General features: G+C 36.2%; 1 protein-coding gene across 3 annotated transcripts; it reads left to right on the forward strand.

The window, feature by feature from the left end:
- The first annotated feature begins 697 nt into the window (after nt 1-697).
- LOC121875772 (peroxisomal multifunctional enzyme type 2-like) lies at nt 698-24,381 on the forward strand. Of its 3 annotated transcripts, XR_006090665.1 has the most exons (18): nt 760-1,231; nt 3,770-3,907; nt 5,591-5,743; nt 7,192-7,336; nt 7,566-7,693; nt 8,965-9,081; nt 10,964-11,118; nt 11,725-11,802; nt 14,241-14,319; nt 14,923-15,086; nt 15,888-16,011; nt 16,857-17,029; nt 19,014-19,190; nt 19,834-19,951; nt 21,281-21,469; nt 22,641-22,923; nt 23,135-23,332; nt 23,977-24,381. XR_006090665.1 is itself a non-coding variant. In XM_042380457.1 (17 exons), the coding sequence occupies exons 2-17, from the start codon at nt 1,174-1,176 to the stop codon at nt 22,862-22,864; spliced, it is 2,220 nt and encodes a 739-aa protein (XP_042236391.1). In that variant the 5' UTR covers nt 698-739; nt 1,161-1,173; the 3' UTR covers nt 22,865-22,981. The 3 variants fall into 3 exon arrangements, 2 of the variants coding, with proteins under 2 accessions (XP_042236391.1, XP_042236389.1); XM_042380457.1 differs by lacking the exons at nt 23,135-23,332; nt 23,977-24,381 and adding an exon at nt 698-739 and having other exon boundaries at nt 1,161-1,231; nt 22,641-22,981; XM_042380455.1 differs by lacking the exons at nt 23,135-23,332; nt 23,977-24,381 and having other exon boundaries at nt 22,641-22,981.
- The last annotated feature ends 1,138 nt before the right edge of the window (nt 24,382-25,519 follow it).

Here is a 25,519-nt window from a genome sequence, read left to right on the forward strand (position 1 = left end):
ACCTGAATTTTTTATCTTATATTTCATCATCAGTATTCATTGAGTCTTAATCATGGTCTTAATATCTTGTCAGTTAAGCAATGGGAGGGCCGAGGGGGCACCATTGTTGGGCTGTGCTTAGGGCATCAATTGGCCTTAATCCGCTGTTTGTCGCTGAGTTGCCGACCCCGTGAATTCCCCAGTGTATGCCTCGTGGTCTGGGTCAACCAGCGCCGCCATACATCACGGAGGTCAACTACTAAGCCACGCCTACCCCCCGCCATTTAAGACCTGACCTCGTGGTGACCTCTCTCTTTCTACCTACACCAACCAGCCAGCAACACCTCCTCCTCCGCCTGCCTGGAGGTCTTCGCTCCCGCCGGCGAGCATGGCGACCCACAAGCTGTCCTCCTCTGAGCATCCTCACCAACCAGCTCTCTCTACATCACGCTTGTAACCATGCTGCCTTCCCAGCACCAAGCTGCATTGTACATCCAATACAACATGTATACACAGGGCCGGGTTAAGACTTTCGTAGGCCTTAGGCACCTCCAAGATATGGGGCCCCATTTGACAGCATATTCACTAATAACACAAGCTAGTACCTAATTATAAAATGTGATGTCGAAAGAATAAGCTTCAGTGATGTTTGCCATGAATTGAGTAAAAGAAAATGGGTTAGATCAGCTGTTCTTGTACAGTACCGAAATAATTTTGTTTACAAGAAGCACAGCTAGCTGGTGGACACTAATAGGATTAAGTAATAAATAAATGGAAAAAAAGTACCTCAGTATCAATTTAATAATAACCTGTAGAAAAAGGGGAAGAAAAGTTCTCGTTTTATTTTTCGTAGGCCCCCAATATCTCGTAGGCCCTAGGCACTGTGCCTAATGGATGACCCGTCCCATCCTGAGTGAAACCCAACTATCCCATACCCCCACAATATTATCTTACTAATGAATTATGAAGTCTTAAATATGTAAAATAAACTCTAGGGTCATGATTAAGATATCACAATAAATCAGATATAGGACGATATTATTTTGGTTAGCTCAGAATAATTAGACATAACTAAATTATTTGGCAAAAACTAAATAAAGGTGCCAGTCATTCTGAGACAGCTTGTATCTCTCTAGGGTAGTTATCACCTCACCGACTCATCATTAGTCTGCATATTTCAGGCGGCTGAACAGGATGGGCGGGGAACTGCGTTTTGATGGCAAGGTTGCAATAATAACAGGCGCTGGTGGCGGTAAGTTGTTACAGATGACAGTACTATACCTTAGTAGTATTAAGAGGCTTTCAACATTGTAAGCCAGTGGCATGTCAGAGTTGTAGAGTGCCATTATCCAAGCCCTAAAAAACGGGTCCGACTAATTACCCAAATGTAGCCAAATATAGCCGGAATGAAGTCAAATAATGGTCCTAGATGAATAAATCGGACTGCCAATCACTTCTCGACTAGTATTTGGTGTCATAAAGTAAAAAAAAATTGGTAAACTTAATTTAATCCGAGTTAATAGATCAAGTGCATGTACCTAACCTAACCTAACCTAACCTAACCTAACCTAACCTAACCTAACACAACACAGATTAAATTAAGTTTACCAATTTTTTTTTACTTTATGACACCAAATAATAATCGAGAAGTGATTCACAGCCCGAATTACGCTTGTACGACCATCATTTAACTTCATTGTGGCTACATTTGACTACATTTGGGTACATGCACGCGATCTATTAATTCAGATTAAAGCAAGTTTTCCAATTTTTTGTGACTTTGTGACACCAAATACTAGTCGAGAAGTGATTTATTCATCTAGGACCATTATTTGACTTCATTCCGGCTATATTTGGCTACATTTGGGTAATTAGTCGGACCGCTAAAAAACGGTTCCTTTTTTATTGTGGATTTTTGGTAAATGGTATTCCAGGTTCATTGCCATAATAATCTTTAGGTTTTCTTGGGAATTTTGACAAATTCTTGTAATGCACATTCAGTGGTGGAACAAGGCAAAAACGATTCTGACATGTCAGCTATGTAAGGGCGAATTATGTTTGATTTTACCGGAGGAATGAGCCACTGGGTAACTGGCCCATTACTTGTACTTGTAAAATTTTAAGGCTAATACTGTACCTGTTTTGGTGACTACACTTTTGACGCATTAATTGCATTGATGTTTATATTTTTACTGTATTTTCATCAGTGAGTTCTGGTATCATAATCATTTTGGCAGTTTGGTTAAGTTAAGGTATTATTATTGTTTGGTCATCAAGCTCCAGGATAGGTTAGCTTCGGTTAGTTTAGGTTGAAATGATGTTTTCCTGATTTTTTGTGTGTGTTTTGAACGATTAATTTCAACTTCCAAATAGGTGCATAACCAAAACAATAACTTTGCCTAGGTTAGGTTAAGTTAGGGAGAACTTGTGAATAAACACTTTTTAACACATTTGTCATAACTACGAGTGTCCACTATAAAACAGTGAAATTGCAGCATTTTTAAATTTGTTTTCTAAGAAAAATCGACTGCAGTTTAGTCGTTAATAATTACCAATTATATATAAAGGTCCGTCATTTCACAAGATTTCTGTTATGTTTGTGATATTTGAGTTAAATTGATAAGGTTCCATGTGTGGTGGGCAGACTCTACAGTGGTAGTTACTAAGCTGCCGTACATATAGCCAATGTGATTTTTGGTGTACGGCTGCCATACCTATATCCACTACCTTTTTATTAACCCACCAATATCGTCAAACCAGATAATAATGCCAAGTATAATACCAGAGATCTCCAGTAATCTTTAAGGTGATATAAGTTTAAAGGAAACTATACCAATTAACCTAATCTTCACTTCTAGTTATTTTTGGGGTAATGTCTGAGAACAGCACTACCACCAGAAGGAGCTGTTTGATTTAGTTTATTTTTTCTCATGTTTTTATCATTATAGTAAGTATTTTGAAAGAGGCGAGATTTACTAGAAGCTAATACAACCTGACCTAACCAGATAGGCACTGAAAATGAATAGAACAGAAATAAAACCCAAATGAATCTCATTTAAATTATCCCCTTTTTGTTTTTTCTTTCTTTCTTTCTTTCTCATTTTCCCTACCCTGTATCATAATCATAAGGGATTTTAATTCTTCTATTTACTGTCAGTTTATGAGCTTGGTACTCATGGTAAATGTATCATAGACCATTGTCATGAACATTATTAGACACCTGAATGTTAGTGATGGAAACCAATAGAGATCTTGTCAGTCATATACAAGGAAGTACAGTACATAACAGTAACTTAAAATTTTATCTCCAATTGAAAAAAGGAAGGTACAGTAATTTCTTTGGCAATAGCAAATACCATCCATACATATCCTGAATGATATGGTGACATGAATATAGCAATAAATGTACTGTAGTTATTGAGAACAGAGCTCTTTAGATAGAGAAAGCTTCCGTTTATGTTAATACGTACTTACCTTGCATGTATATGTTATTTGATTTGAGCAGCCTCATTAATTACAGTATATAGTACAGTACTGTAAAGTGTAAGCCAATTTTTCTCTGATTCAGAATATTTATTATCCAGTGTGTTTTTACTCGTATAGTTGATATTTTGGTGAGCATAAATTTAGGTGTGATCTTTTGTTGATGTGATTCAAAGTGAAATTTCATGCCCCTTTTGAACCATCTTACCTGCATTAGTACTGTACATTTGCATACAAATTTTGGGCATGTAAACTGAATGAATTTTCAGTAACCACTATCAAATTGAATTTTGAAATCCTGTTTCAGGCCTGGGTCGTTCCTATGCCTTATTGTTTGGATCCCGTGGTGCAAAGGTGGTTGTAAATGACCTAGGAGGGGACGCAAAGGGGGAAGGAAAGAGTTCCTCTGCTGCAGACAAGGTAGTGGATGAGATCCGTAGTGCAGGTAAGTTTCTTGTAACACATTACAGTATACAGTTCTTATTTCCATTGGGAACTCAACTTTTATATTGCTTGAATAGCTATTGTTCAGTTATGTCGCTTGAGTATTGCTATCAGACAAATTGTGCAAAACAGCATAAAAGAAACAAGAAGGAACCTATATACTGTGCAGTTTACAGTATGTAAAGACTGTATCATGATATTTTATGTACTAACTGTTCAGAAATAGGTCGAGTTACATTTCTTGGAAAGCCTCAGATCACATCGACCCCATGGTTAACAATACTTTTTGAGGGGACTGTACATGTGACCAAGTAATGTATCCTTATGAGACTCTTACAGAATATTCCATTGCTCAGTGGTAGAACATTTGCCTCACCTGTAAAGAGTCTCGAGTTTCTTTCCTAATCAGAGTTGAGGACTAGGATCCCTTATTTTACACTCGACAATGATAAGAGTTGCTGGAACAACTCATTGGTGAACTAGCATCCTGCCAAGGGGTTGGAACAACCCTCAGGTTGCTAAATGCTAGGAATTATGGGATTAGCTTCTGTTGAACCAACTTGTATCATAGCATTAAAAGGCTCATATGCATAAGAAGACATGAGAGGGTATAGCCATATAGTTTATGCTGTCTGTGGTGAATGATAATTTGCTGAAGAGTAAATGCAGTAGTCACTTAGGTTAAAAGAGGGGTAAGTTAACTGCATGAGAGATGGAATGTGTCAATGACTGATTTTTGATGATATGGTTGTGTTACTGGTTTATGTTAAAGTACCGGTATCGACAATGAAAACATACTAATACAAGTGACAAATTAGATTTGTAAGTGGAAGAGTGAAATTAGATGGGACTTTAATTTGAAAGATCAGGTTAGCGTATGAAGCTAATGATTTTGGATAGTGTACTGTACAGTATTGTAATTATACGCTTTATGAAAGATAAGATAGAATCATTGTCATCATTTTATGGCCCTTTGCTGTTTTATTTTTTATGTAAGTGTTGTATATAGTAGACCAAAGATTTATAATTTTTCTAATGATTAAGTGATGCAGAAAATAAAGAAAATAGGGAAGGATGTTTGCCTGTACTGTATTCTTGTTTTAAGCTGCACAATATAATGTTTATGATTTTGCATAAATAGATAGGTTTGGACTTTCAGTTGCAGAATTTTTCATGTCTATATGCTATGCTCTATTATAAATTCCCAATTATTGTACTACAGAATAGAAATTTATTAGATAATTAGCCTAGTCATTAACTTTACTTCTCATGGTTTTCTGGCTGAGCTCAAACTCTGTGGGAAGATATGGTATTTTGATCCGTGCATGTTATTCTTATAATTTGTGGGAATATCAGAGTAAAAACAAAGTGTTATGTTGTTTTCAAGTTAATATTTTCTGGCTCTACTATGACATGTCCCCTCTATAATCCCTTATGTTTTGTAGCATTACTGTAATGTATACTGAAGCAGCATTTGATAGATACTTCAGGAGGTAGTGACTGTCTTGCAAATGAAAGTTCAAATGTACTACTGAACAAATTGTTGTGGCTATACTGTACTGTACTGTACGTATTTGATTATCTAATACCTACTTGTACTGTATTATCACAACTTAGTAAATTTCTCATTAGCAATTGTTGGGGATATTTACCCTGATATCATTTTATAATTATTTGTCAACAGGGGGAACAGCTGTTGCCAACTATGACTCTGTGGAGAATGGAGCAAATATTGTCCAAACAGCACTTGATAATTTTGGTCGTGTGGATATACTGGTGAATAATGCTGGCATCCTAAGAGACAGATCCTTTGCTCGTACATCTGACACAGACTGGGGTAAGACTTAAGAATTTTGACTTTTATATCGAGGTATCAAGAATCATTATGGAAGATATTTTATTAATACTCAACTATTATGAGATTCAACGGTGATAATTATGTATCAGGAATACTGTATCATTTTGCCATCAATATATCGTACAGTATTGTACTGGTTTAGTGTCTTCTTAATTCCTGGGTACACATAGTGGGGTATGTTCCTTGGTTTTTATTTTTGTAGATTGGCATGATACTGTAGGCCTTATTATTATCTAGTGTCAGTTAGTCATGGAATAGGTTGTTGCTGAATGCCTTTCTATACACTCTGGTAGTTCAGAGGCATAACTTATGATTTGCTGATTACCTTACATAATGTTGTTCAATAGAAATGTATCACGCCAGCCAGCACTGAATAAATAATTTTGTACAGTAGTGTACAGTAATATGCATCTGCCTATTCCCTAGTTTATATATTAATCAGTTGCCTAAGTGTACAAGTAGATAAATTGAGTCATCGTGTATCACTTAAAAGTAACAAATATTGTTTTGGGGGAATGTGTTTCCATATCAAGTACAGTACAGTAGTGTACATTACAGTACAGTATGTCAAAATGACCCCATTGTAAGCTGATTTGCTGAGGTTTCAATGTGCATTACTGTACATGTTGGAATGCATATATCCCTGTAACCATTTCTTTTGCACTACTGTATTGAGTGTGAAACATAATTTTCCATGTCACAATAGTATTTATTGCTACCCATTAGGTTACTTATATTTTTGGTCTGTATACCAGTACTGTACTTCTGAATATGGGGTTTAGTTCCATATTGCTTAATGCTCATTTCCATGTTTTATTTTTCTAAAATTAATACATAGTGTATTACATACAGCATTTATACTGTGAGATGGTTGCACCTAATTACTGATTTCTTGTTTGTAATGTGGCTGAGTACTATTAAAGGTTGTGAACCCCTCATTTAAGCTCATTTAAGCTATAAGGAAAACTGTATTGAGTATACAGTACCAAAAAACAGTTTTATCCTTTTTTTATGATATTGAAAATTAGTTTTGTTAAAAAGGTTTAGAAACAAACATTGTGGTTGTGTATTTCATGTGTATATACTGTAGTTTTTATTATTTTGTATATAGTGTATTATACAGTATTACCATACAAATGTATAACTACCTGTAGCTTAACTAGTTTTCAGTAAATTGAAAAGGAAATTGTTTGGTGTACACATGCATAAAGCAGATTGTTATGCATCAGTTGTATGTTTATATGATACCAACTGTAATTGTAAAATTCTAGAATTTTGATTCTTGTGTAATTTTTTATTGTTAAAAAATAAAAGATCTCTAAATATGTGATTAAGAACTGGAGTTAGTGTGTGTGATTAGATTTGAAAAATTAATGCTGATATACCGAAGGAGTATTACAGTATAGATATAAAGGTTATTTCCATAGACTTGGTTTATCGTGTACACTTACGAGGGGCATTCATGGTCACGCGGGCAGCTTTTCCGGTTATGAGGCAACAAAAATATGGCCGCATCATCATGACTGCCTCAACATCTGGAATTTATGGCAACTTTGGCCAGGCTAATTACAGGTAAGGGTGTTTAGAATGATTTAATTATTAAAAAAAATATATATTTTATTTGCAATTATGCGAAGCATATTAGAGGCTAGAAAAAATGACCTTCAATATATTACGTTGCCTCACCACACTATACCAATGTTTTATTCTATTCCAAGGTAGAGTATTTATTTACCTTTTTTAATACAGCACAGTAGTTCTAACACTTGAGTTGTTACTTTGTTCTTTTTTATTTTTATAGTGCTGCCAAACTAGGATTGCTTGGGCTCAGCAACACTGTTGCCATTGAAGGTTACAAATACAATATTCACTGTAATACCATTGCTCCTGTGGGTGGCACACGCCTGACGGAGGGCCTCCTACCCCCAGGTCAGTTATACAACAGTATATGTATGAATTATTGGTCCCAAGTTAAGGTTTAAAGATTTAAATGGGGACTATTAAGCTGAGGTTCCCAAATAATCAGGCTTTTTAGGGGAATTTGTAATAGATATAGAATTGAGTTACAAATCTGGTGCCAATTTTAGTGGTACAGTATATTAAATGAGGGGCTATTTTAGAGGAGTAGTAATAACAAAGGTCGGGTAAAAATAGTGTACAGTCAACCCTCGCTTTACGCGTTTCCACGTTTACGCGGTACCCTGCCGAACACGGAATGCTCACTTTCCACGGTGTGTGTACCCTTTTACGCGGAGAGCGGCGCGAGCAGGGTGCTCACAAGGTCGCCCAGTCATCAAAACATTACCGAGTTTTTCACCCGCCACCCACCACAGCCGGCCCAAGTCAGTGATAGTGATAATGATAGTGAGGATATGGACTTATATGGACTTTAAGGGGTTTGACAAAGAGGCCCTGCAAGCCTCTGTGGTGGATAGTGATACAATTGACACAAGTGATACAGGTGAGGGCCAATAATCTGCCCTCTGCCTCGGAACCAACCCCCCATCCCCGTGTGCCCAGCCATCTTTTCTACTAATGTAAGTGTTAAAAAACCTAATATTATTGATATTTCTCTTAATTATTAATTGTGTGTGCATACCATCATAAAATTTAGAAGTTATTTTTACTACAACGTAGGTATTGTGTCTGAAAAAGTGGAGTTTAGGGGTCAGCCCGGTCTCTATTTCAATTAATCCCATATGTTATGTTGTTCACTTTACGCGTTTCTCACTTTACGCAGGCCGCCGTGGGTTCAATTGACCGCGTAAAGTGAGGGTTCACTGTACAGTATTATATATCCTTGGGCTAGACAGTATACTTATGAGTCAGTATATTACATTTCCATACTTGGTGCTCATTTTGATACCTGATAATAATCTCTCATTTAGCTAGAATCTTAGATCCCCAGAACTCTCCAATAGCCAAATTTTTATTTTAGCATTCCAAGAAATTCCAGAATTTGTTTTTCCATTCCGTGTATTCAAACTAATTTCTGAGGATTGCATCATGTTTCCAATGCTGTCATTTTGAGCTTGGCATGCAGGCAGACCAAATGGTGATATAATGATATGGTTGGCCAGGATAGCCTAGAAAAGTAATCTCTATTAGCCGGAATCTTTGATCTCCGGAAAACTCTCTCATTCCCGGGAATCTGAACAAATTTCCGAGGATTGCATCATGCAATATATATATAATTTCAGAAGTGTTTGAGGCTCTTAAACCAGAGTTAGTGGCTCCACTGGTAGCATGGCTCTCTCACGAAGACTGTGAAGATAATGGTGGGCTTTATGGGGCTGGTGGTGGATGGTATGGAAAGTGTAAGTATATTTTTTAAGTATCCTGTACATTTTGTGTATTTGGCTAGCATAATGTGGTTGGCAGGGATTATGTTTAATTGGAAGGTTTTGTATGAATAGTGTATTTTATGTATTCTCTTTTCTTTTTTTTTAGCCGACAGTGTAACCCTTCCCCTGCAGTTCATTGGCTCATACATAATGTTCGATTAATAGTGATATTGTATATCACAAATAATTTAATATGTAATTGTTAAGGACACCCAGTTTTGGCTCCCTTTAATGCCAAATTTAACGGGTGTATAGATATAACTACTTGAAAACATTAACTTCCAAGTAATAAATGGAAAAAAGTTTGAATAAAGAATATTTACTGATGTAAATCCACTACTTCTTTTTTCACTAATTCTTGCGTATATAAAGACAAATGACACAAAATATATAAAACAACAGATGATAATGGCCAATTAATAAAGAGTAGAATCAAGAGTAAACACCACATATTTGTGTAAGGCTGTCATGTTCCTGCCCCCCAGCAAAAGGTCATCACTACAATCAGTGGACTAGTGTGTGATTATAATTTAAAAGTTATTGTACCCAAAGGGCATTTGGCTACCTCCTTTAGGCACTACAGAAGATGAAGACTGCATTATATCTGTCTATGCCTTCTGGAAGGTCTATAGTACCTTCCCCATTAAACATATCCAGGGGTGTGGGAAGGAGTCGCTTGCACCACGCTAAATGCCTTCTGGAGGGAGCTGTTGCAGGGGGCAGTGAAGGACTTCACTGGGTTCTCTGACATGTCATCGGAAGTCAAAATGAATGTCAACATTGTCAAATTTGTTAGTGGTATAAAAGGAGTGGCAGGTGCAAAAGTATATTTTAAGATAGACCTTTTATGCCAACCCATATACTCACACTCCACCACAACCTTCACCACACACTTCTCCCGTGATTTCAAGCAGCATGTCATCTCCTCCCAGGTTTGCAAGATTTCAAGCACTCAATGTGGTTGATGCAGATGATATTCTCAGTCCTCCCCCTGTAGTCTGCCCTCCCCTTCTGTCTTCCTCACCTCTTATACTATGCACAGTAAATGTAGCAGGTAGTTTGTACAAGTTATATAACTTATAAAAACATAGTTGTTCAGGTTGTGGAAGAAAGGTGATGGCTGCAGTTGTAGGAAAAAAGGATTTGATCAAGAGTAAAGAATCTTCTTTTGGTGGGGGGGGGGGGGAGAATTGCTATGTCTCCCTTTAGGCTAATAGTTTTCCGAGTATGTTTTCACCTTATCTGGGTTTTTTACTGGAATTCATCCCCTGTATAAGGTAGGAACCACTGTAATTGGCAGGTGGTGTATATTTTGTTGATATAAATAATATTAGATGGTGATTGCCATAGTGTTATATGTATTTGGTAGATATCCTGTGTATTTGTCAGATATGAATTGTATTAGGCAGGTAGTGTATATGGGCACGTATGATATAGTAATATATATTTCACAGGTCTCATTTCTTTTTGTCAATTATCATGTGTCATTTATATTAGCAGGTGTTATGTGTCACTGGCTGCTGTCATGCATATTTGTATGTCTGGAGAAATGACAGCTGAGTAGATACAGCACTTACCCCTTATCCATTCAGTTGCTGGTTTGCACCCAGAACACCTCATGTTCACTCTACTGTGAATGGTTACCTGACTACACTTGGGACCCAAACACCTCCTGTTCACTCTACTGCGAATGGTTACCTGACTATACTTGGGGAAGTGTATGCAGTGCTGGCCATACTGCCTCCATTTGCTGCATTGACCCTCAATCTTGTACATGTCTAACCAGCATAATTCATAAATCATCATAGCTGCTGTATATTTATTGCTCTCAACTAACGTTTTGTTACTTTAACAGATCGCTGGGAACATACAAAGGGATCTGTGTGCCAAAGCTCACACGGGGACATTGTCTCCCCAGAGCAAGTGCGTGACAATTGGGAGAAGATAATTGATTTTACAGGGTCTGTTCATCCAGCATCCAGCCAAGAGAATTCTGCACTATTAATTGGGGTAAAATAAACTTTACATCCTGCTTGCTCCTCAATATACAGTAATCTCACTGTAAACCAGAATCTTTGATCCCAAGGACTCTCCAATAGGCCATTTTTTTCTTTTTCTTTTTTCGTTCCGAGAAATTACATGAAAATCTTTTCATTCTGGGTATCCAAAAGAGTTTGCGAGGATTGCATCATGCACATTTCCAGAAAATTCTAAAGAAATTATGAGAAAATCTCTCCACTCTGGGCATGGGAATGAATTTTCAAGGGATTTCATCATGTTTCCAACATGAATTAACTTAAGTACATTTGAGTACAGGTTGTGATAATTGTAATGAATTTTCCACAAGTTTAATAGCATTACTGTTGACTTTTAGTAGTTGTGGAACATATCCCAATTTTCTCCATAAGATTAAATATTCACTATATGCATCCCAAACTATCGAAGCTGCAGGACTATTGGGTCCTGGATTAGTGGGGTCCAATCTGTACTACAAATTATTGTGAATAATGCCTTCTTTAGTGGAAATAACTTTGCACACTTTCAGTGTGAAAACACATTCCTTTCATGCTACTTGCACCATAGCCTGTATAACATTAAATGCAATTATTTCTTCAGGCTTTACAAGAAATAAGTGAGAAGTCGGAGGTCAAGGCCAACCCCACATCATCCCCATCTGCTTCACTTACTGGACCTGTGAGTTGATAGTACTATGCCAATATGTAGTGTACTTTCAAAGCTATATGATGATGACTTTTTTCTGGTATTTGGAATAATGTACCGGTATATTGCAATGACTAGAAAATTTAATCTTCATTATTTGCTTTACTCTTGTTTAGGTTGATTATAGTATTTTATTATTATGGTGGTTATACTTTACCATTCTTGTACACCTTGATTTCTTCCTGGGAAATTTTAAGTCCATTTTTTTCACCAACCAACTTGCCCTAAATTAACTAACCTAACCTAACTAAAAAGTATTCTAAGATATGCTTGGTTAGGTTTACTTGGTTCTTGTCATATTTAATAAACTGCTTGCTGTCACAGTCTAACAGCTACTGTGTGCCTAAAAGTAGCTCCTATAGAACTGACAGATTATTATTTTTTTATTTTTTTATTTTTTTCGTAATACGGGTTATACCTCTCTAGTCCGTCATTCTGTGGTCCGGAAACTCCCGTGGTCCGGAACGATTTTAGTTTGTCCAATAGGTAGATAGGCAGATTTTTTTTTTTTTTTCCCTCTTCTGAATTATTATTATTATTACAGGAGAATTAAATTTTTTGCCCCTCAGGCCCCAATGTGGGTCAGTGACCTATGCCCGGGTGGGCTAATCCCCATAAAAAAAAACGACAACAAAGCCGCGGGAAATTAAGGTTTGTTTTCACATGTGCACACTTACATACGCGCAGTCTCACTTTTTTTTTTTTTACCATTAATGGTTAGCTACTTATATTGTTCCATTTATTAACATTAAATAACATTACAGGTACTTCAAACAACCATATTAATTTTTTTACATTAATTTTACTACAGCTACAATCAGGGTCTTATTTTCTTCAGTTTTATATGTAGAACCAATCAGTCACTGGTTTTGTAAGCTTTAACATAAACAATGCCAGCAGCCGTCTCGTCTCATCGTGTGTTTTCATATTCCACGTATTATTAATAGATTGTATTGTTAATTTTGCACACACAAACATTAATTCAATAAAATTGAATTCAGAAACATTAATTAAAATATATATGAACAGTAAATAAGTGTTGCTTTCATATTCTTATGTAAAGTAATGACGATATGTTTTTACGTGTGCGCACTTACATACGCGATCTCTCTTTTTTCTTTACCATTATCGTTAGCTACTTCTATTGTTCCATTTATTAACATTAAATAACATTACTTAAAACAACCATATTAATTTTACTGCAGCTAAAACCAAGGTCTTATTTTCTTCAGTTTTATATGTAGAACCAGTCAGTCACTGGTTTTGTAATCAACGAAAACAATGCTGTGTCATTTCCTCGTGTGTTTTAATATTCTACGTATTATTAATGAATTGTATTGCTCATTTTGCACACATAAACATTAATTCAATAAAAAAGACATTCAGTAATAAACAATGATGAATCTTTTGTACATAAGAGAAATGACGCTGTTTACACGATTATGCACATCAATTTCAATTTCAATTTCAATTTCAATTGTTTATTCCTTGATAGAGGAAGCGGGATCCTAGTGCTGTCACTAGGTACCCCTGTACAATGACACCAGAATCATCTGGCAAGTGTGAAAAGTATATACAGTATAAATATTATAAAGGGGCTTACTAAAGCCTAAGGAAGAAAGGATGTTCCTTTAACACATAATCAATATTATTTACAAAATATCTGGCCAGTATTGGGAGGATCATCGTGTCTCCGTCAGGGGGTCGTGGAGTGGTGGTCCAGCAGGCGTCACGGAAGCGTTGTGTGTGGGTTATGCACGTCGTCTGCACGTTGGCGGGCCATTCAAACCCGTCGAAATTCAAGTTTCCGCCGTCAAAATTTTTATTTATTTTTTTTTGTGTGTGTGTGTTCCAATAAAATACGTTGAATTAAAAACTCGCGAAATTTGAGAAGCTACTATACGACATTTAACCCTTCAATATGTCTTCAAAGAGACCATGATGCAGAGAAAGTGGTGCTAGTGCTTCCAAGCATAAGCACAAGTCGCTATCTATCCAGGAAAAGGGTGAATTTCCATGGTCCGGCACCGGTCTGGTCCCGAGGTTGCCGGACTAGAGAGGTACAACCTGTAGTACATTTTAAAAAATTATATTGAATGTTAAAAAAGTTTGAATTGTAAAAATTAACAATGTCTGCACTCTTGAATGATATTTACTGGTATTATGGAAGCTTATAGTCAATGATAACTTTACTTTTTACCTACCTAATTTACGTAATGGCCACCCCAACTGGGAATGGCAATGATGCGGGAAGAAGGCAGATGGCCTGTGTTGGATTCCCCCATTGTTCTTGGTATTCTTATTTTCAAGAAGGAAAACAGTGAAAAAAAATTACAAATACGAATATGCAATTCTTGCTATTATTGTAATTATTGTGTACTTTCTCGCAGTAAATTTTTCTTGTGTTCCAGCTCTCTGCTGTTGGAGTAACATTGGGGCCAACAAGTTACACATATGACCACAAACATTTGATCCTGTATGCTCTTGGATGTAAGTTTGATATTTTTACTTTTAGGCAAGTGCTTCTCACCCTTTTCCTATCTCATTCACCCCTTCCTCCCCAATTTTTTTCTCACTCACCCCACTTCAAATACAGTGGAAATTTTAATATTATAAATTCTTAGTTTTATGGTCATGCCATATTATTCGTTTAAGTTTGATATTGGAGAAATGAAAAGTTGAGAAGATTCTTTTTCATGCCATGGGGAAGAAGCAAGGAAAAATATGATCATCATTGCATGGTTTGAGAGTGTTAGTGCATCCTCACTTAGGTCCATCCTTTAATAATGCTTCTCATTGTGGAATCATTCTAACGCCTTTATTTTTTAGTTTGCATTTTCAAATCAGTTATCCTCAATTGGTCTCAACTTATTCACGCACATCAAACTACCGTACTTCTCTAACTTCAGCTGCTTAAATTTTTTAATCATCTTTATCCTTGACATCAAAAAATTCCCTGAATATTCTTACTTTTCTATTACCTGGTACTTCTTTTGGTCTTGCTTTTGACAGTACAGTACTATACTATATTATTGGATTCTGTTATTTCACTGATGCTAAATACAGCATTGAGAATTGCTATTGTTTTTGCAGCTGGTGTCTCCACAAAAGATGAGAATAGTCTTCAGTTTTTATACGAGAACAGTGAGAACTTTTCTCCTCACCCAACTTTTGGTGTTGTGGTATCACAGTCATCTTTAATGAGTGGAGGAGGCATTTGGAGTAAAATTCAGAATTGGTCAGTTGACTTTACAAAGGTACAGTATAATTTTTTCCTGTTTTTGAAAATTTAGATTGATTTGTTAATGTACCATACTGTAATTGATTTTGTTTTGATCATCATGATGTTCATATTTTCATACATTATTTGGTTTATTTGAAATGTTTACATCCTCAGATAAGTCATAATAATTCTAGTTCATGATGTAATGTGAGCTCCTGAAAAGGGTTAGACACATGAAATACTTTAAGAATAAGGAATTGAACCTCAGACTCAAACCTTGGTACACATACTGCCAATATATGCATATTTGGCATCGTCACCAATGATTTATGACCATTCTTGGCCCTTTCTTTCAATCCTTGGGTATGGTTTCTGTACTGACATTAGGGGGCACCGATAGAGGTTATTGCTTCTTAGTCAGACTGGCTTAATCCCTATATACGGGAATCTAACTTTAGAAAGGTTTTCTGTACAGTGTTGCAAATCTGGTCAGGCAAGTGTGAACTCGTTTCAAATAAGCAGACGACTATTAGTATTGAACCTAGCATGTTTTCAGGGTTGGAATATAAATGAAAATATTTATAACTTGAGTTTTCTAGATTTAAATTTGTTTTGCAATATGATAATGTGACATTTAGTATAGTTTATCTTGTTTTAAACTTAAATATATTAGAGATAAAATTAAAACTAATTTGTTAGAAGAATATGAATCTGTGTTTTTATTGATTCCAGCTATGTACTCAGTATTAAAACATGAAAATGCTTGTAAGAGTGAAAATAAAAGAATCCAGATCATGTAGTGGTTGCTGATAATTATCAAGACTGTTTCTTTCAGTTGCTTCATGGAGAAATGTACATAGAAAACATTAAACCACTACCAACCAATGCTACACTGAGCACAGAAATGAAGGTGGTGGATGTTTTAGACAAGGGTTCTGGAGCTGTTCTCATTGCCGAGTGTAAGTGTTCTGCTCTGGTAGTATTTGCAAAAGCAACTTTAAAGGATATTGCTTAACTTTCTGACCTTAAAGAAAATATGATAATTTCATTAGTATCTTGTGGAATTTTTCAAAAAGTCACATCTTCAATTTGTCATGTTAGAAAGTGAATATTTGGGCAACAATTACTATTATGTATTAAATTAATAAATTAATTAAGACAGCATCACATTCAAAATACATCACCAATTTTTAACTTAAACAAAATCAATAAGGAAAATGTTGTGATATGAAGATTCATAAAAATGTCATGTTAACTCTTAAATGATTTTGTGGGGTTTTACTCTCACATACTTCCACATCAACACTGAGGTTATCTAATGAGAAAACTCTGAATTTAGTGGATGTCTTGTAGGGAAAATTTACCCAAAGTTCACAATTTCATTAATTGCAATCACTTTCAGGTACGTATTCCTTGTGATAACCCGGGTATTCCTGTACTGTATAGGTGATATAAAACTAACGGGCACAGCGTAATTGATGTTTTAGATATTCTAAAAGTTTTTAATTATTTTGATCCCAGACCCAGGACTTGTAAACAGTTTTGTTATACAGTATTTTTTAAGTTGGAAAATATAAACATTTTAATTTGTGTAGCTACACTTTTTATTTATTTTTAACTTTGAGCTGTACATCTTAGGTCTTCCTGTGTGACCCCATATTTCCCATGAGACCCAACTCTTGCCCACCCTTGTGGTTGGCAAGCCATTACTACTGTATTTCTTTGCTATTAATTTTATTAAATGTAGTGCACATGTTACCAAGTGCTAGGTATAAAAGACCTAATTATCAGCAATTACTTTCAGCATTGACAAAGGATGAGAGTGGTGATCCTGTTTCTCGAACACAATGGTCACTCTTTTTGGTTGGTGAGGGAAATTTTGGTGGTCCAAGGAAGAGCACCAAAAGTGTACCTCTACTTGATCCTCCTAAGCGAAAACCTGATGTTACTGACGAGTTTAAGACAAATATTGATCAGGTACAGTATTTTGATGATATTAAGTCTGTTCTGGCTTTTGAAATCCTAGAAGCTCTGTTGTGCACGACTGTCTTTTATATAAAAACAGTTTGTTTATTTTAGAATCTATCTTATTAACAGTACAGTATTTTGCTTAAAATATACTGAACGCTGTTCTCAATTTGTGAAATGGCTACTCTGTAGAAGTGGTGCATAATATGAAAATTCATTTAGTAAAGTGACTTTCCCATGTAGACAAAGTGTTATAAATGTATTCCTGTTGGTATATTTTCAGACCCCCTGTACAAACCAAACTAACAAAACTAAGTACAAAAGACATATTAAATCAATACAGAACATCACTAAATGCATGATAGATGAATATTCATAATAAAAGCATTAAAACATAACAAAAAAGTAAGCGAGTACTGAACACCGATTTAGTTACTATGGGGGGTGGTTTTGACTCATTTGGGGCATTATTTATCTCAGTTCAAAACCTTTTTGTAAGTTCTTTTGGAAGAGGGAAGGACATACCTCCTCTCTGTGAAAGAAGGGAAGGTTGGATATGAGTGTAGCTTCCAGGTTTCCCTCTTCCCTAAACTATGTATTACCCAGACCACTGATTGACTGACATAGGGACATTCCAAGGGGCTTGTCTCAGCACCTTCCGGCGGTACAGGTGTACCCTGAAAACTGACGACCCATTGACCACCGATTCGCATAACCGTCGATTACATTTAAGGGGAATAACCCACAAGTTTCCTTGATACCCCGCAGATCCAACGATCTGGAGAGGAGGGGCAGAACTGTTTTGAATTTGGTGAGCAGTGGCATGGTGTGAATTCTTGCCACCAGATGTCTCTGCACACTACTCTACTCTTGTTTACACTTACTGTGTGTCTCTGACCATGTTTTTTTTTTCCGACTTAGTGTGTTACTTAATCATGCCTAAATACCCCAGTGATTGTTCCCAAAGCCGGAATTTTCCGGCTTTGGGGTTTTCATTCATATAACAAGGCACAGGATAAAAATCACCTCAAACAAAGGTCACATGATGCCACTCATTATGAAGGACAGGTTCCTGGCCTGAAGCCCTGGATTGACAAAAGAAGAATACAATACTGTACCTATTCACTAAACCCTACAAGTAAAGTGGTACAGGTTTGTGGCAGTGGTGTGGCCTAAAATAGCTTGGATGCAAATTTTGAAATTTGTACAGCAGGTAAAAAAATGTGTGCAGTACCAGGAAAAATTCATTGCATATAGTGAAAAAATTTCACTAATTTATGAATTCCGTAGTATTTACAAAAATGCGCATAGTGAGGACTGACAGTATTTACTTACAAATATTATTCATACCATTACTGAATTTGTGGTATATAAAAAATATTGTTTCAAAGTACCTGTAGTCTAGATAAGCTTTCTCATATCTGTAATGCCTCATTTCCCTGAGGAGCTCACTTGTGAGAGTGTGGCCATGAGAGGAGAGCATACAAACTGTCTTATCACTAATGTATGTGCTTTTTACCTTCATTTCTCTGCCATGGGAAAGAATAGCATATAAAAGGCAAAATAGCATTTGTATTGTGATTCTTTTGTCGTGTGTGTGTGCGTTCGGGGGTGCGTGCATGCTTTTGTGTTTAATTTTATGAGACAGTGGTTGAGTTACCTATAGTTTGGTGTATAATGTATACAAGAACTACTTAAACATTATTTTTGGATATGAGGATAGACTTTTGAGCATTGAGTTAAATGAACAGAGAAACTGTCAATGATTTACATGCTTACAAGTTGTTAATGTGAGTAAAGTAAAAAAAAATCCCTCCCAATAATATTATGCTGTTGCACAATTTTCATAAGTGTAAAATTTATCAGAATTTTGTGGCATTTATGTCTATCGGTATCATCTTATATGAATGTTACTGGTGCAGGTAATTTAATTACATGTTGCATAAATCATTGAACTTAAAAACCTAATCCGTGATCATCTCATTTTTTCCAGGCAGCACTTTATCGTCTTAATGGTGACAACAATCCTCTCCACATAGATCCGCTCTTTGCTGCCATGGGTGGCTTCAGTCAGCCAATCCTACATGGTCTTTGTTTCTATGGCATTTCTGCTCGAATCATCTTGAAACATTTTTGTAATGACGATGTCAAGTTGTTTAAGGCTATGAAGGTATGTATTTTTTTTTTTTTTTTTTTTTTATAGAATTTGCTCAATGGAATTTTTCTATAGGCTCTTACAGAGCGCCCTTAACCCTTAGGCGGGTGACGTTCCAGAACGTCCGCCTTTTTTTGGGGGGTATTTTTTCTTGATCTATCCCCACCGGGGGGGTTACTGCCAGCATCACCCTAACCTGGGGTTTTAGGGTTAAATTGTAATATGTGTTCCATATCAGTAGGAACTTTTCATATGTACTGTAGCATCAATGATTTTTTTTTCTTTCTTTTTGGCTGATGGTCCTAGGCTAAGAAGTGCCCCCCACACCCCTCCCACTTTTCTGCTCATTGACTTACACATAATGTTAGATAAATATTGATAGATCGCAAATAAATCCATATACTGTATAAATGTTAAGGATACCTAATTCTGGCTCTCTTTAATGTCAAATTTCATATCTGTATGGATAAAACTACTTTAGAGATTATAAAGAAAAAATATAGCCAGTTTACAGTACTTTGATGATATGGACTTCAGCAAGTGTTTATTTAACCAGTAAATTGCTCTGCAGAAATTGCCTGTATTCTTCATATACAGTATATTGCTTAGTGGTAATGTTTAGTGTCAATGGTAAAAAAGAAATATATTTTCTTTATAGGCCCGTTTTGCCAAAACAGTGATCCCTGGTCAGACACTTGTGGTTGACATGTGGAAAGAAGGGTCACGGATCTTCTTTACTTGCACTATCAAGGAGACGAACCAAGCTTGTCTCACAGGTAAATTGGAGGAGTTTTCATATCATATGCCTGAAAGTAATTTTAAAGATTACTTTTTTTGTTTCTCTTTTATCTGTCAAAATACAGTTCTGCATCCCAAGAATGACATAGGTAGAGGTTGTAAGGAGTGACATAAGAGTTAAAAAGCTGATAAGAGAGACTGCAAGAGACCATGCAGCATGGAAAGTGGCCACCAAGTAATCAAAGCTAACCCACTCAAGCATGAAAAGTGGCCATAGAACATTGATGGTTATGATGATGAAGCTGATAACAGTACGGCACACATTCTGTCCTCCTCCTCCTCCTCCTCACACATTGAATTTATTCTTCTATCATACCTCTGGTCTCCCTTCCACCTACTAACAGACAGTTGACAAGAAAACACCCAATTATCAGTCCTACCATGAGTACTATACTAATTTTACTTTGCCTCAACCTCTCATACAGTTTGAATGGTACTGAACCTGTTTTATCTTTCTCCATGCTATATAAGGTGGGCTATGCCAAATAGCAGATTTTTGCACAATCTGTGCTCCTCATTTTCTCCCAAAAATTCCTTTACAGCTCCCTTGTGTGTTTGCATTTGTAGTATCTGTCTCCATTCACTATCTTTGTTATTATATCTGTTAAGTTGTTTATTATGAAATTTTACATTTTTTGGTCTTGTAAGATCTTTTTATTGACTAATAGTCAAACGTGAGCATTGGTACATTTTATGTCTTCGTTTAACTTTGATTGCCAATAGAGTATGCCCGGATAATTCGGGGATTTTTATTTCGCGGTCCTCTATTATTCGCTGATGCCACCATGGATGTTCCGTTAGGATGTCTGCAGGTAGTTTTAGAGTTGCCAGCATTTTTGCGGCCTGGACAGGGAGACATTCGCTCTTGAGACAGTAATTTCCTTTACCTGTATTATATACATGTGTGTGTAAACTTAATTTTAACTTAAAAGTGATTTTCACTTCCATGTTTATTGAATCATAATGTGGAACACAGAATTAATTCATTAGCCCATTGTAAAAACCATGGGTCATTGGTCAGAGCTCACTGGCTTTTTTCCCTCTTTATTGATGTACTTTATCTTAATTATATCATATATTGAAAGAATTCTCATTCTTTTCACCTTCTTATTGTGTTTATTTACAGTGCTTACTAACCAAAGTGTTACTGTGCTGGGTAATATAATTACAATCCCAACCATTTACAGTATAGCTTCTACATTGGAGAAAGGGCATCCATCTCACATGGAACCTTACTCACCCGTGGTATTATTTGTGTATATTTGCTGCTGTCGATACTATTTTTTAACTATTTCATACTTACACAGGTGGATTTGTGGATATTGTGGAAACAGCTTCAGTGAATACTTCTGCTTCCACCTCTATGCAGTTAGCTAGTGGCAGTGTGTTCCATGAAATTTCTCAGAGAGTGGCAAGTACTCCTGGAGCTGCTGAGAAGGTGAAGGCTATTTTCTTATGGAATATCAACAAAAACAAGACACCAGCAGCACAGTGGAGTAAGTACAGTATATGATCTATCAAAGACATTCTCATAGTTATAAATATTGTGGTATTATTTCAGTTTCATACACTATACCGAATTTTCTTTTGAAATATACAGAACAATATACAGTACAGTAATGTGATTCTATATTTTGCAGTAATTCTCAGTCCCACTATCCAGTTATATTGTGAGTCTGCTGTATTACAGTACAATACTTTAGTACTTTATCCCAATTTTTATATGGCTGTTAGTGATCACATAGTAAACCCCCATAACTCGGCATCTGATAAGTAAAAATTTGCAATAAGTCAGCACGGCACCAGATAGCCCTTACATTTTTGAGTAATCAGCAAATTGGCGCTAGGTAAGCAGGAGCCGAGTCATATGCGAGAACTCAGCAAGCCAGCCCACACGGAGCTTTAGTTGGCAGCCTGTGAGCATCAGTTTACTTGTACCTCTCCTCACGGGTAGACCTTTTGATAGTGATTAAGTGCCCGTGAAGTGTTACTCTACATATAATGTAAAGTGTAGTTTTAAGTTTGTCAGAAAAATTATTTGCATTGCCTGTGAAGTGTTACTGTTATGTGTAAAGTGTACAGTATATACAGTAGTGTTAAGTTCATCAGAACAATTTACTGTATAGTACCGAAGAGTGCCTGTGAAGTGTTGCATGCAATACAGTACAGTACAGTTTGTCTCCCTCTTACAAGATTATCAAGAATTGTTGTTGTTAAGTACCTAATACAGTATATATCAACTCATTACCATTAAGTTGGCAAATTCAGTGACTTGGCTTGGCCTTAGCTCCATATGTGCCGAGTTATGGTTTTTTTTGCTGGTACCTGTACTGTACATATTACGGTAACTTATTTGTGTGCATAATTATTTTATATATATACCCCGTGTGTGTGTGTGTGTGTGTATATATATATATATATATATATATATATATATATATATATATATATATATATATATATATATATATGTTTTTTTGTTTTTTTTTACATATTGTTACTCCATTGCTGCATTTGGAAGAGATTTTTAGAACTATGTTACTGTATGTGAGGATATAGCATAATGGATATTCAACGTTCTTTTGTTTTCCTCAACTGTACTTAATCTTAACCTTTATATAGTTTGTTTCCCTCTTCAGTTTTATTAAAGTGTATATTGCTTTGTAGCTCTTGACTTGAAGAATGGCCCTGGATCGGTGTATGAAGGAACACCCATAAATGGAGAGAAACCAAGTGTAACGCTGACTCTAGAAGATGATGACATGGTTGCTCTAGTGACTGGCAAATTGAATGCACAGAAGGCCTTTATGTCAGGGAAATTAAAAGTGTCAGGAAATGTGATGCTCACTCAGAAGTTGCAACCTTTTCTTAAGCCTCAGGCCAAAATGTGAAGCTATGGCAGTGCTTAATTGAGGACAGGAACCGGTGAAGGAGACTTACAAGAGTAGTGGTACTGTACAGGTTTAATCAGTTGTCATAAATGTTAAATAAAATATGGTGAAAAATCATGTTTTATGGTGTGTTAAAATAAAGCCTTGTTTAGAAGACAAAAAGATATAGCTATAATATGTGTGGAAAGTATACTTTACACTAAGAATTTTATTAGATTTAATAATTCAGTTTAACAATAAGATCTATATTATCAAACAAACTGTTTTCAGGTCTGAATGAGTGGAGCATTGACTATAATGCTTTTGAGAAATAATTTACATCTTTTATCATCAAGAATACAGACAAGACATGGCTTCTGCTCAAATCCACTGCTTCATTAACAGCAACTAAGACAACTCATTCAAGGAGCAATTACCATTACTGCCATATGATGGTCACTATTATGCAATATCCAACTGACTGCATGGGTGAGTACATAACTTAATGTTTTTTTTTTTTTTTTTTTTCTCATTAAAAATTATCTTTTTATTTGTAAAATGTTTTAATACATTTGTCTTGTGTACAGTATGTTATTACTGATATGCAATGAAACCTTATATATCACTGACAGGTAAGAAATAGTGCTGTTGTGAACAGACTTCTAATGTAATTCTGTTATACCTTACTGACCGCTTATAGAGCTGCAGATTCGTAGTGATTTTCACTCGATCATTGTACGTAGTGATTGAAATCGTTTTTATTTGTTGACTTTCTGTAGATGGTAAATATTGGGCCTTTATCATCTCCCCAAACAACTGTATCCAAAATATATCATTCTTTGAAATCAACATTGTTCAATCTAATTAACTGATTTACTGAATTCTTTAAATGGGTGCCACTTATCAATGCCAGAGTTTTTGATAAAGGGATAGCCAATTGTTGGGCTGACCTGTGGAGCATGCTACTTATCACTGAAGATATAGTTCTCATTGGAATGCTTGGTTTATGGACCTTAGGGAGATGTTTCATCCTAGGCAGGCATTGGATTTTTTCTAGGAAGCTTAACAGTCAGTTTTTTCATTTCATCTCAGTTAAAAATTTTCATATAATGTTTAAATATTTCGACATCAAGTCCCTCTTCACAAACGCAACCGTGGAGGGAGTCCTGGAGGCTGTCTGGAGGACAATCGAAACTATGAATGAAGAGGCCCTGCCCCTACCCGGGGGACTATATAAAATTGGTCTCGCTGTGTGTAAATTCGGCCCATTCACCTTCAAAGGAGAAGAATATACCAAGCACAGTGAGCTTACAATGGGGTCTCCATTGAGTGCAGTAATGGAGACTCTGGCGACAGACTATACTGTTAGAACATCATGGGTACAAGCTCGACATGGTTGAGGTGCAATAAGCTATCCAGCTTATTTGAGTTAAAGATGATGTTTGGTAACTTGTTCCACTCATCCACTACTCTATTTCCAAACCAATGTTTACCTATGTCACGCCTAAATCTAAATTTGTCTAATTTAAAACCATTGTTACGAGTTCACTCCTGGTTGGATAGTTTTAGTCCCTTTGCTATATCACCTTTGTTTAGCCCTGACTTCCATTTGTACACCTCGATCATATTGCCCCTCACTATACGTCTCTCGAGGGAGTGCAGATTAAACTGCTTTAACCTGTCTGTACTCAAGGTTCCTAATGCTTGGGATAAGTTTTGTCATTCTCCTCTGAATTCTTTCTCGGTTCTATGTCCATTCTGTAGTATGGTGACCAGAACTGAACTGCGTAATCCAAGTGACGTCTCATAAGCGCAAGATATAGTTTTAGGATGACCTTGCTAGTTTTGTAACTAACACTCCTTTGTATGAACCCACAAATCCGGGATACCCAAAAGGATTGCTAGTTCAATTACAGAATAAGACCAAACGCATCATCAGCAGAGGATCTGTGACTGACCTGAAGGCACTGAGCCTTATGATTTATTGATGTGACCTGACTCATCTGATCATTTGCCATTTGTGGTCAATATCCTGACTTTCCTATCCAGAGCAGGTAACATGGAAGGCAACCAGAGGTCAAATCCAAATGCTGCATTTGCTGTACTTAAAATGTAGTTGTAATCATCTTGATCAGCAATAAAAATTTTTGTATAAAACATATTCCATGGTCCAGGAATGCATCTAGAATACATTATCACCTAATGCTGGGTTTGAGTAACTCATTTATTATGACACATTAATGGTGTTAATGTGATACCAGCGCGAGAATTTCTGGTTACTGGAAATCTCCAGTACCGTAACTGGAATTAAGAATGTTATGGTATTTCTCCAAAAATGTCACTCATTTTCCGGTATCAATAAATATTTTCTGGAACTGTGTTCATCTCAACAACTGGTGTGTTACTTGTGTATAGAACAGTAGTGAACTGGGCACCATCTTTACCCATCATCATGGAGATCCTGGCTTTGTAGAGATCTCGGCCTTGCCCAAACCCGACCTTTATCTACACTTGTATACTGAATAAGGCAGGTTTTGTTGGGGTCTATATTAAGTAGATGGTAACATTCCAGTTCACTTACTCTCAGAATGGTTACTATGTCAACTCTGCAGATAAAATTCAGATAAACCATAAAGGAAAATATTTCATATTTGAAAAACTAAGATTTTAATTTAA

This window comes from Homarus americanus, unplaced genomic scaffold, assembly GCF_018991925.1.
Source record: "Homarus americanus isolate GMGI-L3 unplaced genomic scaffold, GMGI_Hamer_2.0 scaffold22250, whole genome shotgun sequence".
Lineage (NCBI taxonomy): Eukaryota > Metazoa > Arthropoda > Malacostraca > Decapoda > Nephropidae > Homarus > Homarus americanus.

Coding starts and splice junctions, on each gene's coding strand:
- LOC121875772 (XM_042380457.1), top strand. CDS start 1,174: ATGGGCGGGGAACTGCGTTTTGATGGCAAGGTTGCAATAATAACAGGC. Junction 1,232..3,769: donor AATAACAGGCGCTGGTGGCG/GTAAGTTGTTAC, acceptor ATCCTGTTTCAG/GCCTGGGTCGTTCCTATGCC. Junction 19,952..21,280: donor GAACCAAGCTTGTCTCACAG/GTAAATTGGAGG, acceptor ATACTTACACAG/GTGGATTTGTGGATATTGTG.